This window comes from Anarhichas minor, unplaced genomic scaffold, assembly GCF_050575085.1.
Source record: "Anarhichas minor isolate MPS153535 unplaced genomic scaffold, ASM5057508v1 ptg000074l, whole genome shotgun sequence".
In the NCBI taxonomy this organism is placed as follows: Eukaryota; Metazoa; Chordata; class Actinopteri; order Perciformes; family Anarhichadidae; genus Anarhichas; species Anarhichas minor.
In genome coordinates, this window is record NW_027466520.1 from 7,525,192 (window position 1) to 7,538,467 (window position 13,276).

A 13,276-nucleotide genomic window follows, 5' to 3' on the forward strand; every position below is an offset into this window, starting at 1 on the left:
AAGACACAATTTTTTGTGCTGCATGTGTTTGTAACATTATAGCACTGATATTCATTTTAGCCTTTGCCGCCAAAATATGTACAAGTAATTCAAAGTTTCAATTGATATCAACTAAAAACAGCAACAGTGGGTCATTACATCGTATGACTATTTCAACTTAACATATATGTTTTGCTGTCTAATTTGTCTCGTCAAAATAGCTAAATAGTGCTCTTTAGTAAAGACAGGTGTAAAGGATTTTATACTATTCAATAGTGAAGCTAACTAATTCCTAATGGTGCAATGTCAAATGGTTTACTGCTCAAATTTAGAGGCAAGATTTGTATGTGCACACTGCACTGCATTTAGTCTTCTGGGCTACTTACAGGCCTTTGGACGGGCAGGGATGCCAGAGCCACTGGATGTGTGGAGGAGGGACTCCGTGGGATGTGCAGTGAAGGGCATGTCTGCTCCCCCGTGGCACTGAGCCCGGGTCTTGCAACGACACCGCTTTCTCCCCTATCTGAGGACTTACTGTCAGACAAGAAGTACACACAAACACAGAAGTCAAACACTGAGGTGAGTCTAAGACAGAGCTAAAGGTGGTTGGTGGGTGAAGAATTCAATTTCTCACCATTAACCACAAGTGTGAGCGTGAGATTCTGGTAGAGTCCGTGTTCCTGGATTCGTACGAGGACAGCGTACTTCCCAGCATCCTCCTCTGCCACGTCCCGGATCACCAGGGAACTCCCATCCATGTGGTATCTGGAGCATTGCTCTGCTGCCACCATGCCATCCTTCAACCTGTCAGAAAAAAAGACCTCTGAGCAAAGTTTCAGGAACTGAATGATTGTTGAAGTTTTAAGGTGGAAAGTAATTTCGAGGTCTGCAATTACAGAATTACTTTGATCATTTCAATGAATAAATATGACGAGCAAACACAAATCCAAGGCCTTTCATAAGAAATGGTGTTGAGAAAGTGTACCAGAGATTAAAAGAGATAAACAAATTTATTTAGACGTAAAAAAGGGAGGAAAAACAAAACTAAAGACAAAAAAACAAGGCGGTTAGGTGTGACTTCAGGGATCAAGTTGATCTCTTACCAGATGACTTCAGGGGCAGGGAACGCTCGTAGTTTGGGAGAGATTCGGTAAGATTTCTGTCCTGCCTGTACCTCAATCACAGATCCATGTCTGGGCTTCAGGCGAATAAATGGACGGTCTATAATTGAAGACACACATGCATTCATTTGGGAAGGATTAAGCAATCGAATGCAAAAGTTTGATAATTGCTGTGACATTAATCCACCACACTCAGTCTGTAAAAAAAAAGGAGTTGATCACCATCAGAATGAAAGTTGCTGTAGTTTTGAAAATATAAATGAGTCATTTGTTCATATGTCTGCAGTCATTTAAATGTCAGGGAGTTCCAGAGGAAGACACTCACCATAGACGGTAACAGTGATTTTCTGTTGTTTGGTTTTCTCCCCGCTGGTCACGCGGCATGTGTAGAGGCCTTGGTCTGAACGCTGGAGCTTCGGGATGGTCAGAATATTGTAGAACAACATGTGCGTTCTGTGTTTCAGGAGCCTCTTGGAGGTGGAGCCGGTGTTGTTATTCTGGAGGTGGAGAGCGAGGAAGAGACACAGAATCAACACTGAAGGCTCACCTGTGTTAAAATGTTATTTATGTAAAGTTGTGAACCCATTGTTCTGTCTCTACTAAATAAATTATCAGAAGAAATCGGTCTTTACAAATGACTTCTCACCAATCGTTGAAGCGATAATAGCTATCGCTAAATATACTAAATTACTCATCAAGCATAATGATAAAGTTATAGTCACAACTAATAAGTCCTTAATTACATAGACCTTCTCAGGAAGTGGTCGACTACTGGAGCTTGAGATGAGATCACATTAATTGCAACGTAAAACTTGTCGGTTTTCCAAAAGCATTAAAAAATGTAATTGAAGGGATGCGTTTTTTTATTTATGGTAGTTTCGGTTGTTACGTTGCATTGTTACGTTATTATTTAAACAGACATGATGTCTAACCCATCCAAATAGTTTTGATGCCTAACAGTTTTTGATCTAACTAATCCTTTCACAACGTTAACCATGTGGCATTGTACGTTTGTGCAAGCGTGATACGAGGCTGATATGAACATCGGCCTTCATCGCATACCGTGGATTGCAACTGGCTTGCCTGCTCAGTCTCTGTTAAAAGTAATTTGTCTCCCCAGACTTTAATAATGCAGGTCTGACCTTTCCAGGGTAGTCCCAGGTGATGTTGACTCTGGTGTTCAACTCCCCGATGGCGGTGCAGTTCAAGACCAATCTCTCTCCCTTCAGGGCCTGCATAGGTCCACTGCTGTTCAAATATACCTCCATGATGTTACTCACTGTGACAAGAAAGAAACAAATATAGAAATGATGTATATGTATAGAACTCACTGAGACACATATGCATGTTTATGTATCTAAAAAGAAGTTATGCACTGCTGACCTGGTCTGTGTACAAAGTATATACGTGACTTCTGTGTGACGCCTTCGGTGATTGTCTGGCAGTAGAAGAGGCCAATGTAATCGAAGGTTGGAGTTTGGACGGTGAAGCCGTACTTGCTGTTCCAAACAATGTTCCTATGGTCTCGACTCAGGCTCTGGTTGGGGAACTGTGGGAGGAGGGAGGACAAGACAACACCCATCAAACGGATATGGAGAAATCAGACAACGACAGTCACCAGCATCACAATGACTGATTTGATATTTAAACATTGCAAATAAGGAAGGAACATAGTCACATGTGATGTGTAACACCCAAGACTGTGATAATACACAGGAGGAAACTGGTCTTTGTCATTAGCATTTGATTTGCTGTTAGACAAAAAAAAGTCCAAGTCAAGACTCAAAACCTCATTGTCGGGATGTTAGCAAGTGTAACTCAAGCTCAAGTCTCAGTCCTGATGCCAGGACCCTGTAACTGAAGCAGCTAAATTGAATCACGCTTTCATTGATTCAATTATTTACCTTTTTTCTTTTACGACTCAGGTCTTTCTGGAATTGGGTTCCATGTTGTGCAGGTTTGAGCTATAATCCAGATACTCTTGGCTCCACTTCAGTTTGAGCTTTTGTTTTAGCTTCTAATGGTAAGATAGTCGCAGGTCCTTTACAGAAACCTCTAGAAGATGCTAATTATAGAGTCCAATTTCTCATAAGAAGCCCCAGATGATGCTGCATGTGGTCTCACAGTGTTGGTTTTATAATACTTGGCTACGTGGACACTGGTGTAACTGTGTAACCTTGTTGTTTTCTTGGAAGCAGCCTAAAGGAAATGTTTACTAGAGTTTCTGTGACACAGTGGAAGCCTCCCACCCAGTCTCAAGGGAACAGGTGGACCCCCCCACCCCCATCTCACCCACACACACACACACTTCCCCCCACTCCTGCACCCCCAGTGTGAACTGGTTGATATCCCTCCTCCCAGAGTGAGGCGACCCTCTCAGACGCCACTGAGCTCCTCCTCCGCCTCCTCTCTCAGTCCTGTAAAGTATATGCTACTTCCTGACGCCACCTCTGATCGGCCTCAGGCCCCTCTCTGCCCCTCTTAACCCCATCCTCCAAACCTACATGAAAAGTATGTGAAGATGAAGAAACAGGAGGAGGAGCGAAGGAGTCAGAGGAGTCAGGATATGAGGAACGTGACTCCAGTCCATCTCCTGGCATCCTGTTACTACAGGATATAGACATTCTGACTTGAACCCCAGGTCGAAGCCGTCATTCCGGACCTCCGAGACCTTTTGGTCACTTTCACAGCGAGAGCGACAGAGCAGAGCCTCCTGGGTATTGTTCCCACTGAGAAGGGTCATACTAGAGATCCAGGAAACAAACATGGTGACAGTGAGTGGAATTCTGGTTCGGCCCGAACAGGAATAGAGGAGGGAGACGAAGGAAGTAGAGGAGAGCTATTTTTAGAATAACTACCTTTGAGGTTCCAGGAATTTGTGAGGAGATGGAAGCAGAAAATAAACATGTGTGTATGTGTGTGTGTGTATGTGTTAATGTCATGTACGGTCTGGTTTGTCCGAGGTGCCAACCTGCTGGTCTGAAAAGTGACGCCAATGCGAAAGTGCCCTTAACCCTCATTCTTTCTAATGACCAGCAGGGGGCGACTCGTCTGGTTGCAAAAATAATTCTGATTGTATAGAAGTCTATGACAAAATGACGGTACTTCTCGACTTGATTTATTACTTCAGCAAACATTTATGCTCTCAATCATTATATTCAAGTCTTCTTCAATGCAACATGATGTTTATTTAGTAAATTATAGTCCCATTTATAGTAAAATAGACGATAAAGCAGGGTATGTTTTAGAGCATGGCTACCTTGTGATTGACAAGTCGCTACCGCAGCATTTTCAGGTTTGTGTGCTGTCTGTGTTTTCGTCTTAGAACTTTAGCGCTTTCATAGTGTGTTTTCTGTGTATGGAAGTTAATTTTAACTTATTGGTCGCCCAAAAACGTCTTATTCAGCTTTCAGTTGTACCCTGTCGTGTCACTTCTGTTAGCAAAAGAACAAGATGGTAAACCGCCAAAATGCCAAACTTGAGTCTTCAAAACGATAATCCACAAATCAATGTGTGACGTCAAGGTGATGCGACTACTGTAGTCTATGGTTTGTCCTAATTATGTTTTTGCACTTCCCAAAACCTCGGAACTTAACGTTCCTATAGACAATTCCTCTTTTTGCAGCTTTCCTCTTGCTTTGTAGCCACGCTTGCAGCATGGCCAATGGTGGTCTGACAGTCCATCCACCACTTTGATCCTGACTAAAATATCTCAACAACTATTAGATGGACTGCCATGAAATTTAGTTAAGATATTCATTTTCCCCAGAGGATAAATCCATCCGACTTTGATCATCCCCTTTGGATCGCATTTGTGGTTACGAGTGAAACGTCTTGACACTTATTTCATGGATTGACATGAAATTTAGTTCTGACATTCAGGTTTCCTTCAGGATGAATTGTATTAACTTTGGTTATTCTCAGACTTTACATCTAGCTATTTTTGTTAATGAATGCATATTGTACAAACTGGGGCGAAGGAGTTTGAAAGATATGGACATTTAGCCGACAGAGAGGGTCTAAACAAATACTTTTTAAAGTTGTATGATGGGACGCGTAGGGCTGAGGATTTTTTAACGTTTACCATACGTGCTAAACGTTAGGAAATCTCTGCACCAATTTTGATTATTCATTTTTTAATCTGTCTCTAGCAAGTCCTTTAACTTTATGGAGGTGCAATACTAAATTGTTGGAATGTATTACACTTTTATTTTTTCTTGTTTCTATCATGTTTTGTGCATGTAATATACAAAAACGGTCAAATTCAGAGTGTTCTATGTTTTACAACTACTCTATTGTTGTTATACCACAATAAGCTTCCTACAGTGACGCACAAGCTCATATTAATGATCAGCATTCGTGATTAAAGAGCATTTGCTGTACTTTGATCTGTCGGGGTCAACAGTAGCTGCCCTCTGCTTCCTCCATCAGGCAAACCAGCTGTTTAAAGCATCAGTTGGGGAAGTTGGCAGCCAGGATTCCTACTACAAGAGGTGGAGGGTGAGATGTGGGAAGTGGCGCTGCATGGCCAGCGGCCAAAAGGGGCAATCCAGACCTCATTGTCCTGTTTCCAGAGGTAGAAACAGTGCCAACAGGACGCTGTGGGCCCCGCTTTATCGGAAAAAGTTAGTAAAGAAAGGGGCATCATTGAAGGTTTTCTTGCAGATTTAAACAGACAGACCTGTCGTTTCATTGAAAGGCAAATAACATCTATGCAGCAACATGCACTCATACCAAAACAGACACACATGCAGACAGTAAGTACTCTAAATGCTCCTCTTTGCACTAGCACTGTCCCCTCGGGCCCTCACTCAGCACTCAAGCACCAACACTCACAACCATATCCGCACACACTTTCACACATATCCGCAAACAGACACAAACAAACTTACACACACACGCCACAGCTTAATGGCTGCCAAGATAAGAACAATGTGGCGAATGATCTGGAGAGGGAGGAAACAAACAGCTCCCTACAACTGTAGGGTGCATTGTGTGCATATGTGAACCCTGATGGAAAGACCTGGGGCAAGTGGTGATGTGCAGAGAATGTGAGTGGTGTTATTGGGCAGAGGAGGACATGAGTGTGTAGGTACAGCTGCTTCGAAGAGAGATCTTGATGCGGAGCAGATCTCTGCACCCAAACATGAATTTAAAAAAAGACAGCCGACTTGTCAACTTGTCATTTCATTCATATTTCCTTCACTGACCTTGACCAGTGTGGTTGTGACGTTTGGGTGGGTGACCCGGCAGGGGATGACCAGCGGCTGCGTCTCCTTCATGTACAACACATCTGGGCTCATACCCAGACGTTCCACAAATGGCTGCTGGCTGTCTGAAACCCAAACGCTGCGGTCAGGGACACATTCGGTACCAACAATAAACAGGTCAAATAAAAGCTTAAACAAAGACGCTTCTTTCTTTCAATATCACAGTTCAGTATCACAATATGTACAGTCTCAAGTGTCAGTTCACAGATATTAAAGGAAAATTCCCACAACAGCTTCTCAGACCTCAGGTTGACATTTTCAAATGTCCCAGTTTGTACAACCAAAAGTTTAAAAAGTCAAAGATGTAAACATAGCGGTGATATAAAGCAGAGAAAATCAGATAATCCCAAGAGGCTAAAACTAGAGATTGTTTATTTTCAGGATTATTCAATTATCATCGTTTCAGTTCTATTCATTTCTGATATTTCCACCTGCAAACCAGGAAGTGATTGAAAAAGGTGTTCACAGCTTTAAAAACTGACATTTTAAAATTTCAATGAGAACATCTCTGTCCAGAAACAGTGTCCCGTTTAGGTAGATGCTGCTGTTTTATTTTCTTAAGGCTGTGAGCAACAAACTTCCATTCTCCTCCATTGTGTTGAGGTGAAAGCCTAAATCTCACAGACAAATATCTCAAAGCATGGCCCCCTAAAATCAATACCATCATAGAGCTTGGTTAGATAACAGTGTGTGCAAGTTTGGTTTTAGAAGTGTGTGTGTGTCTTTTTTGCATCTTTACTATGAAACACTGTGCTTTACTATCTTATCGTTTTCTTTATTTTCTATTTCTTTTTAACCCAAAGACTGAAGTTGGCAGCTTACTTGATCAGCCCTGAGTACTGTTTGCAAAATTCTTTCAGGCTACATGCAGGTCCAATAACCTTCACCAATAAGGTAGGACAGCCTGAGTGTAGCCTGAGAGGCAAAAGCCGGGGCAAAAAAAGGACCCACGCTAGGAAAATCAACATGACACATTAAGAGTGAAGGGGAAAAAACAAGATTTGAAAAAGTGAGAGGGTTTGTCCTCACATCCCCAGTGGAAATGACCTCTTTGACTGAGTGAGAAAATATGTTTCTCTATAATCTTCTGTGAACTGACCCTTTAATTTCATGCACACAGAGAAAGGAAAGAAAACAATCACCTGCCTATATGCACAAACACACAAACAAACACACACACTTCCAAGTATCAATCTCAGCAACAAACAAAAACAAACAGACACACACTCGTAAACATACTCTGTCCTCCACACCCACTCATTGAATACCCATTCAGCAAATGACTGCCTGTAGTCAACAATAAACACACAGATTGTTTAGAAGCAATCAAACGGCCTCTCTGAGCTTTCTCCTCCCAGCTCGACTACTGTAATAGTGCTGTGCCATTGAAAAGTGTGGGTGTTGCTCACTGTATTGTTTGTTACCGTAGGGTGTTACTCAAGGAAAGAAAATCTCTGAACATTCGAACAAAAGTACCCAAAGGACTAGCGGACTGAGGGCTTCCTTCTCCTGCTTTGATTCCTAGAGGACTCTGGGAGGGAGGCAACGTCTGAGCAGAGCCGCAGGCCAAGTCTGACACTTAATGGACATGCTGACCTGAGCGATTGATGGCCCCCGAGGGTCCTGTTGGCCAAACAGTAGCGTGCCCTGTGACCCTGGCCTCCAGCCCAGCTCCATGCTCTGCACAGCCCAGCCCAAACAGCGTCACCCTCCAGGACAGGGAGGAGCTGGCTGGGTAGACATCGTGCCTCCTCTACCCCTTGATACCGCTGAGCCGCTGGCCTTCATCTTATCCTTCTCAGTTCCTCACACACACACACACACACACACACACATACTTCCACACACCTCCCCGCCGCCACCTTGGGAGAGACACAGCGACATCCCCTCCCAGCACACCCCCTTCAAGTCCTTCCCCTCCTCCCCCAAGCACAGGATGCTTCAAGCAAGGCTGAGCAGAGCAGATAAGGCTGATGCCCTGGGAAACTCTGCCCAGGCCTGAGCCTTTCAGGAGCTGGGCTATTCCTGGCCTCGAGGTAGCACGTAAACGAAAGTAAAAAAAGATTTATATATAGACAACAGGGAGATATAGGCCCCGGCTGAGAAAAGAGCGGCTGGGGAGGAGGGGGATGAAACTGTGCCATAGTCATCTCGAAGGATGTGTTGTTGGGACAAACAGTGTTGGGATATAATTGTCTCTCTGGCATTGGTCTGCATTTAGCACCCACCACGTCCTGTTTAACCTGGAGATATAAACACACGCATGAGGGGGTGAAGGCGTGAAGGCGTGAGGGGGTGTTCAATGAGTGCAGCTAGAGAAACAGAAAAGAAGTTGTGCTCTTGGACCTCGGGGCAGCAGAGTCTTACCTGTGACATAGACATAGACGGAGGTCTGTTTTCGGGTTCGGTGTAGGTACCTGCAGCGGAACAGGCCGGTGTGCTGGGCCTGGATGCTGCTGACTGTCAAACCGCTGCAGTAATGCTGGCCTTTCCTCCCACAGCGAGACTCCTCCACTTGCACCTCATCTCTGGCCAAACCTGATGGGAACGCCCATGCCAGCTCCCAGCGACCCCTGGTCAACAGGTACAAGGGGTTAAATAAAAGTTTGCTTAGAAAACACTTGGCAATCTTTGCGCTGTGCATTCACATTCAGCGACGGAAGATGCTATAAAGGGCTTTTTTAAATCCTCTTTCCTCTAAACTTGGACCACCCTGATGAAACTTGTAAGGCAAGGCAAGTTTATTTGTATAGCACATTTCAACAACAAGGTAATTCAAAGTGCTTCACATAAAACCATTAAAAGCATCAAAGCATAAGGCAAAGAGTAGAGAGTGTAATAGGAAGCAACAGATTTTGGGCTAAAATACTAAGTAAAAAAATATATTAAGAGGAGCTGGAGACAAATAACCGGACAGGACCACTGGCTAGGAACTGTTGAAGGGATATTTTATTAAAAACGTATGTATTGAGAGTACAAGAAACATAACTGGAGGGGAAATGGGAAAAAAATACATTATACAAGACTTCAATCAGATATATCTGAATGTAGCTACAAATGAATCCACCAACAAGTCTGCATGAATGATGGAAAAAGTGTAAATGAAGTTCGTTGTTACAATTTGATTTTGCAAATCTCTTGGTGAAAGAGATTTGAGTTTGGGGAAAACCGTGAGTACATCGCTTCTACAACAACTTAGTGTCTCAATGATTTGTAATTACATTCTGATTTTATAGAAAGATATTAAGGCTTAAAGATGGTGTTTGCTTTGATTCACAGGTATCAAAGATGGGGATTACCGTATATCACGGTTGCCCAAATTAAGGTTTTCCGGCCCGGATCTATCTCCCTGAAACGTACCTGCAGCTGAGCAGTAGTGTCTGGTTGGTGTCAAGGACCAGCTGGCGGGTTTTCACATCCAGAATAGGAATGCTGTACTTCCTCTTCTGATCTTTGTCTGGAGAGGCAAGAGAGAGGATGAGAATCAGAAGACATGTAGAGGCAGCAACATCCCAGAACTACTGAATATGTGCATCCCAAAAGAGTGGTCTGGTCTTACAGTAATTATAAGGTGATAAGGCTTTATCTATGGACATATGGACCTCTCCAGAGATTCATTATTCAGTATTCTTTAGGGACATCTAGGTAGGATGTTTACTTTATAATATGGAGGCTCGAGTCCTGAGTGTTCATTGAAGCAGAATGTCTTGCTTATTAATAAGTAATTTGGCAAAATGATGGATTCAATTATCTTAAAATCTAATAATATGATTGGGAGTGTCCAAATCTCTTTGTGTCGACCCGGATCTACATGAGACCACTTTCTGAGGAAATCCTGGAAGACAAAATACTTAACAACCAATAAATATTTTGGACAGTCCCTTCATGCTGTGTCCATTGCAAACCAGACTAAACCGGACTTTTGACTGATTGCAGAACCGGTCTTGGTGAGTCCCGGCTCCACAGCACGTACTCCATCCAGGCCACAGTATGTGTGACCCCCTGCACATCTCCTCGCTCAGGCCACTTGACAACTTGTGTGGAAATGCGTAAGCAGTGGCCCTCTTGTTTATCAAATAAAGGCATTTCTCCACTCCATCGCTGAGGTTTATTAATGAGAGATATAGACGACTGTGTGTCCGCCCTTCCTTCCTCCCAACAACAGCGGAAACATCATTCAGGGAAGTCCGTCCTTCACCGTGACTGCTCCTTACAGAGTGTGTAACACGCAGGTCAAAACAGTCTTCAGAAGACAACCGTCTCACTGCTCTGAGAGTAGTTAAATCACTTGTACAGCGGTGGGTTAGTTTATCACATCCATTAGTACCATTCATTGTCAGCATCATTGTTCCCAGAGGATGCCCCATTGAGCAGATCTAGCATTACTCACACTGCAAGCACTTCCTATACTATTTCCTTGGATTTCACATTGTGTGAGTGAGAAACACACATGGCAGGGTGAAGGAAGACAGAGAGGAAGTTAGGAATCTCCTCCAAGCCTTCTGGGGACTTTTCAACAAGCTGTTGCGTGTTTAAAAGCACCATTTCCAAATAATTTAGTAGTTTCCCTGCTACTTCGCCTGATGAAAATAGACGTCTTTTGTTTCCAAATATCACATTTCCAACGACAGAAAAAGAAAATCATGTGAAAATATGCTTTTGTGGCAAGTTTCCACACACATGTGCACATACACGCACACACACACACACACACACACACACACACACACACACACACACACACACACACACACACACACACACACACACACACACACACACACACACACACACACACACACACACACACACACACACATGGTGATGCATGTTGTACTAAGACTCACTAATGGAATTATTAACATCCATTTATTATCATATATATATAATTATTCTACTACTTTGGGTTAAAAGTATTTGTTGATTGACAGATTAGTGCATTGACTGAAAAAAAACCCATCTAAATTGTACATCTAAAGCTATAGGGTTAAATCTTGCCTAATTACACTCCTAGGCCTTGCAGTTGCGTCCTATAGTTGTCAATTGGTATGAGTTAATTCGTGATGTTTAGTTAAATTTAAACTTTTGGTAAAACAATAGATAAAACATTTAAAAATCTTGTTTTTAAAAAACAAAACAAATGGAGTTATTTAATAGTTATTCAAGGCACATATTGTGGTAACTGTGATCATATCTATTTACCATCTCAAATCAGGCAATGTATACAATTCTTAATTTGATGTTATTTGCGCATAGATTTTGCAGGGAAACGCAAAGTTAGCTTTTGTTTTTGTTTCAGCCACAAAAGACCACCAAACGACCAATAACACCGCAAAGTCTGCGGGGAGTTTAAAAGCAACCTACCGACTGACTGTTTTGGCAATGAGCACAGATTACCAGGCTCCAGATATTTTCCTTCAGCCGGTCACGACCCCTCGTTTTTATAAATCAGAAGTTTCATTAGACTCAGGAAACATCGCCCTGCGTGAGTCCATTCAACCGGGGCCAAGCGCACAATGAGCCGGGCCACAGAGCTCCGCATTATCCAAACAAGTGTCCCGCAGGATAGCGCTTATCTCAGTCTCTGCAATCAGCGCTAATAGAGGTTTACAGGCTGAACAGCCTCAGACACACGGCCGCACCGACCACTTAATAGACCAATAAATGAGCAGCCGCACCACAGTGCGCCACAATGAAGAGGCAACATCTGTGCATCTTTTGTTTTCTTCCAAAGTAAAGACTGGATGTTCTGCTTTGGTCAGATAACTCTGTTTTCAAAGAGCGTCAATATGCCTGACGACCCTACAGGAACCTCTAGTTTATGTGTAATAATATCGTAGGTAACAGTCGTGGGTAAAATGCAATTTTCTACAGGTTACAACCACTTTCCTTGCAGTTAACAACCGTTAAAACTAAACTATCGAATAATAACTACATAAGGTATTGCATCAACAAAGGTAACTCAAAGTCACTCACCCTTTGCAAGAGCACCATACATTCCACATAGCAGGCAGATTAGGATCAAATTCATCATCTCTGGCGACTCTGATGCAGCGAGCTGGTTGCAGATATAAAATATGAAACAAGTTTTATTCCTGCTGATGTTTTCCCTCCCTCCAGAGAAGGCTCAACACAGCGCGGCGCACTTGGCTGTGGCGCTCAGCGCGGGCGGTCAGTGAACGGAGACGATTGGTTTCCTGAGGATAGCTGCGGGAGATCACGCAACAGGACACCGCTCTTGAACTCCAGTGCAACTTTTTCCCATCGATTTGGATAGTGGCGCGGATTTATACCGTTCCCACAGTGCAGCCACCGGATAGGTGACGTCACGGAAGTCCGCACACCCAACGCGCGTAAGAGCAGTCCCCCTTTTAATTCAAGCAGGGGGGGCCAGTGAGGCGTGAGTAACAGTTAATGGTCCAAAATAGGCCTTTCTTTTTGACACACTTTTAAAAATTAATGTAAATATTATAGGATTACTTTCTATCCAATAGTCTGCAAGTTCTGTTATTTCCAACAGGCTAGAAAAACTCACTGAATAGGCTACAGTGAGGATGCGCACACACAGGGCAGCTGCACATCGGTTGATCAGCACGTAGGCACCGGAGACATCGGGGTGGTGTCCTCATCAACAACTTGACAGGCGTGTTTCTCGCGTTTCAAACTGCAGATATTTTTTTTTTCTTTTCCAAAGAAAAAATAAACAAACGTTCTGCTTGGAAGGGCATTCAATACATTGCACAAGTAGAAAAACACTGATCTCACCACTTAGACAGTTCACCCCCATTTAACCTCTGTTAAATGGGGACCTCTTGCTCACACCATGACGTCATCAGATAACATAGTTCCGACTCTTAGGCTACTCTTTTCAGCCAAATGCACCAATTACATCTGAAGCACTAGAAA

At 43.2% G+C, this 13,276-nt stretch overlaps 1 protein-coding gene across 1 annotated transcript; it reads right to left on the reverse strand.

Moving 5' to 3' along the window:
* Positions 1-361: 361 nt before the first annotated feature.
* Positions 362-12,613, reverse strand: LOC142937334 (vascular endothelial growth factor receptor 1-like). Its single transcript, XM_076080184.1, has 10 exons — positions 12,347-12,613; positions 9,731-9,827; positions 8,738-8,943; positions 6,311-6,435; positions 2,484-2,649; positions 2,243-2,379; positions 1,426-1,597; positions 1,083-1,200; positions 614-783; positions 362-513 (listed from the first exon to the last, which is right to left on the reverse strand). The coding sequence occupies exons 1-10, from the start codon at positions 12,402-12,404 to the stop codon at positions 362-364; spliced, it is 1,401 nt and encodes a 466-aa protein (XP_075936299.1). The 5' UTR covers positions 12,405-12,613.
* Between the last annotated feature and the right edge of the window lie 663 nt (positions 12,614-13,276).

What these genes read in the sequence shown, in the direction of transcription:
- LOC142937334 (XM_076080184.1), bottom strand. Translation starts at nt 12,404, where the DNA reads ATGATGAATTTGATCCTAATCTGCCTGCTATGTGGAATGTATGGTGCT. An exon ending in ACACTACTGCTCAGCTGCAG is followed by an intron (nt 8,944 to 9,730) that starts GTACGTTTCAGG and finishes CCTGTTGACCAG; the next exon opens with GGGTCGCTGGGAGCTGGCAT. An exon ending in AATCACTGTTACCGTCTATG is followed by an intron (nt 1,201 to 1,425) that starts GTGAGTGTCTTC and finishes CTTCAATTATAG; the next exon opens with ACCGTCCATTTATTCGCCTG.